Source organism: Apaloderma vittatum, unplaced genomic scaffold (genome assembly GCF_000703405.1).
Source record: "Apaloderma vittatum isolate BGI_N311 unplaced genomic scaffold, ASM70340v1 scaffold31756, whole genome shotgun sequence".
NCBI classification, from domain to species: Eukaryota; Metazoa; Chordata; class Aves; order Trogoniformes; family Trogonidae; genus Apaloderma; species Apaloderma vittatum.
Genome location: NW_009723870.1, coordinates 1 through 3543, shown reverse-complemented (window position 1 = coordinate 3543; position 3543 = coordinate 1). Strand labels below are relative to the sequence as shown.

General features: G+C 47.0%; 1 protein-coding gene across 1 annotated transcript; it reads right to left on the bottom strand.

The window, feature by feature from the left end:
- Positions 1-696: 696 nt before the first annotated feature.
- On the bottom strand, positions 697-1926 carry LOC104267891 (glucocorticoid receptor-like). Its single transcript, XM_009872280.1, has one exon. The coding sequence runs from the start codon at positions 1924-1926 to the stop codon at positions 748-750; it is 1179 nt and encodes a 392-aa protein (XP_009870582.1). The 3' UTR covers positions 697-747.
- Between the last annotated feature and the right edge of the window lie 1617 nt (positions 1927-3543).

The window sequence follows — 3543 nt, the reverse complement described above, 5'->3', positions numbered from 1 at the left end:
CACTACCACAAGGTCACCTGAAATACGTGCTAACCTGCTCTCCTACAGCTCCTTGCTCTCCAAAAACCACCTGTAAGCAAGCCCTCGTGCAGTTCCACTCAAGGGTTAAACTCTAGGTATGTTTAAATCTGACTGCAAATACTCTTATCTCTTTCAGTGCAGTTATTAAACAGGCCGCTGAGTATTTTCTACTCGGAATCTTCTTGTCCATGTAAGGCAAACGCAATACCGAGCAAAGCTAAAACTCTAGTTCAGCTTAAATGTAATTCTAGAAATTTACCCAGCAACCGAGTTATTTTTGTGCGTTAACATTTAAGTTACACTGGGAATTAAAAAAAAACCCAAACCCATAGCGATTGATCCTCTAACCCTTGAGAACGAAGCAGCTTTTGTATTTACTTAAATACTTCCTTCCATACTGTCTTGTGTATGGGTCCTTCTACCACGTACTTGTTTTTCCCTCTAGGCTGTATCTTAGAATTTTTATTTATTAGATTTTTAAAAGCATGCCAGCTCCCCTCATCTTTTCTTCCCTTTAATACCAATAGTCGAGTACTCGGTTAAAGCTGCTACGACAGAACCACACAGCAGTGACGTGGGCTCACACAGCCCGACGTAATGAGTGAAAAAGGGATGACTGAAAGGAGGAAAAAAAAAACGAAAACAACCACCAACCCAACAGACAAGCACGCACGCAGTTGGACTGAACATACTCGCCGCGTTTTAATAAAGAGCAACAAAAACCAATTACCTTGAATAGCCATTAGAGAAAGCAGGTCTGCCAGAAAGGTTGAGCGTTCCCAACGGAGCTAACGTCTCATCCCCGGATCCCTGGCACCTATTCCAATTTTCTGAGCCGGCAGGAAGAGATGGAATGATATTAAAAATTGGTTTCTGATCCTGCTGCTGAGAGAGCGATGCAGTATTTAAATCATAGTGATACATCTGTCCCCCAGAGGTGCTGACACCATGGATAGATATGGCAGAGACTTTCGTACCCAGCAGGTTAGACCCCGAGAAGTTTGCCTGACAATAAACGGGGCCCATGTTTTCTTGCTTTATGCCAGGAGTACAGAGTTCAATGAAGTCTTCCTTTTCTGTTTTCACTTGAGGCATTGGCATTTTGGAACTGGGTAAAAGGTCACCACGGTCGTTAATTTTAGGTTTAGTGTCAGATAAAACAGGAGGCTTGCAGTCTTCACCGAGGTTCCCTTCCAGGAGAAACGCATCGTCTGCAGAGATGGGGGACAGCAAGCCGCCGTCATCCAGCAACGGGTCAAGCCTCCACGGGCTCCCGTTGGGCTCTTTGCCAGGCGATACCGGCGGCAATTCTAAATCCTGGAGGATATCCAGGGTGCTTTGGTCTTCAGAGAATAACTTCAAGTTGCCACCATTCGAGCTGACCTGGCTCTGGACTGCAGCTCCGGACTCTAAAGGGATGTTGCGGCCAGCCATGCCCGGGAACTCCGGCTCCAGCGGCACCTCGGAAGATACTGCTCCCTTGGCGTCCTCGGCCAGGCTCGAGGACTTGTTCAAGCTCGCAATACTTTCTTCCAGGAGCCTGAAGTCTGTTTCTCCAGAAGGGATGCCAACTTGGCCCTGCTGCGAAAATCCGAGGTCGTTTCCCATCACTTTTGCGTCTGTCTCGCCCATGTACAGTCCCATCGAGAGCGACACTGCCTTGGAAAGGTCTGGCGGAGGCACATTGTTTACTAATCCTTTCGAGAAGTCAGCCGAAGCAGCTTGCTGAGTGGAATCTGACTGAGAAGCCGCGGGGAGAGGAGATGTAGACACAGGGGCTTGTACGGTAGCTCCACCCCTGAAGGGTGGATGAAAGTCCATCACGATTCCTCCTTTGGTACCGATGAGCGCATTTTTCCTGGTTTCGTCTTGATCCGACGAGTTAAGCAATTCTTTGGAATCCATTACTCTAACATCAGCTATAAAAAGATCAGAAGTGTTCAAAAGTTATTAGCACAGCAAGAATATCTTAGTAACAGCTTTAAGAAAGAAAAACAAAAGTCTACATCATTAGCCTGGTGAACCCGGTTTAGCTGCTCTGAGAATGAAAGCAGGGCAAATCAAGCTACGATGTGCCACATCTTTCTCAAACCCACCAGTTTTGTTTTTCAGGTTTTTTTATTTGCTTGTGTTTTTTATTTTTTCATTTCTTAAAATTTCTGACTGGTAACAACGAAGTATATGTTTTTAAAGCTCTGCTAACCCTGGATGAAGCTGTAAGTCCGCCTGCGTGCAACTCGGTCTCAGACTACAGCATGAGACATCTTTCCGAACACACTCTCCAGCTCCAGCACCCATCCTAGCAAGCAAGGAAGTCTAAGAATTAATAAAAAACCCAATTTACAAATTTTGAAAGGCAACTTGCCGTAGTGTTTAATCACATTTTGAGCAGCACAGGGGACAAGGACATTTATCGCCTTTCCTGAGGCAGCTCCCTCTCTCCTGCAGGTTCTGAACCCTCCCAAGCAGCTCTCGAACGCGGCGCTGCCAGCCAGGCAAAATCCAAGAGGTCTGTTATTGTGCAGGAGCTGCACAACCTCTCCACCACAAAACACAAAGTTTGCTATCTTTGTATAGGTTCAGCTTTAAACGCAGCTTGCAAACCTCAACAGAAACTCAAGGCAATTCTTTAAATAAGTCTCAAGTTTATAAATAAAAGCTCACTAAAAATAAAGTAGAATTTTTATTAGCTTCTAACAGCTCACGGCTATTCTCCAAACACATCTAACACGGAAAACAAACCTCCTAAGTTTCATCTGTTTGTATTTACTACATTTACTTCCAGCACAGCGCATAAATATTTGGAGAATAACTGTAAATTCTTTGGCAAACTTTCTATACTGTTTGTCTACGGCCTCACACTAACAGCAAACAGTCAAGAGCAAGCAGCTCGCACCCCCCTCAAGCCGTAAGAGGAGGCAATGCGCGAGCTAAACAAAGCACCCCCCCCCCCCCAAAAGCCGTAAGAGGAGGCAATGCCCGAGCTAAAGCCTGGCCACGGAATTATCCATTAAACAGAGAGCTCACTGCAAGTTTTACGGTCGTCTTAATTTTAAACCTGCTGTCCCTGCCGCCCCTTTTCCCCAGCCTGCCGAGGAACCCGCTGGCTTTTCTCTGTGCCAGAGTTAAGGCTGTGATCAACAAGAAGTCCCCATATGTAAAAAACCAAAATTTAAGGTGGCCCCAGCAAGCTGCGGCCTGGGTCAGAGGAGTCCCAAGTGGGAGAAGCTCAACGGGAAACCCTGCTCGGCCCTTGGAGGCCGGAGCGTGCTGGCTCACCGGAGCGGAGGTCCCTCGCCACCGGGGGCTCGTGGGCCACCTGCCAGCCGGGACGGTGGCACATGGTGCGTGACAGCACCCGGGCACCCCCCAAAATGTCACCCGCCACCCCAAATATCGCCGGGCCCTTTAAGGCAGACACAGCGACAGCGCCTGGGAACAGAAAATATTATAGATTATAGCTATCTACCTCCAGTTTGTCTTTTTTTTTTTTTTTGGAGGAGGAGATGGAAAAAAATGTAA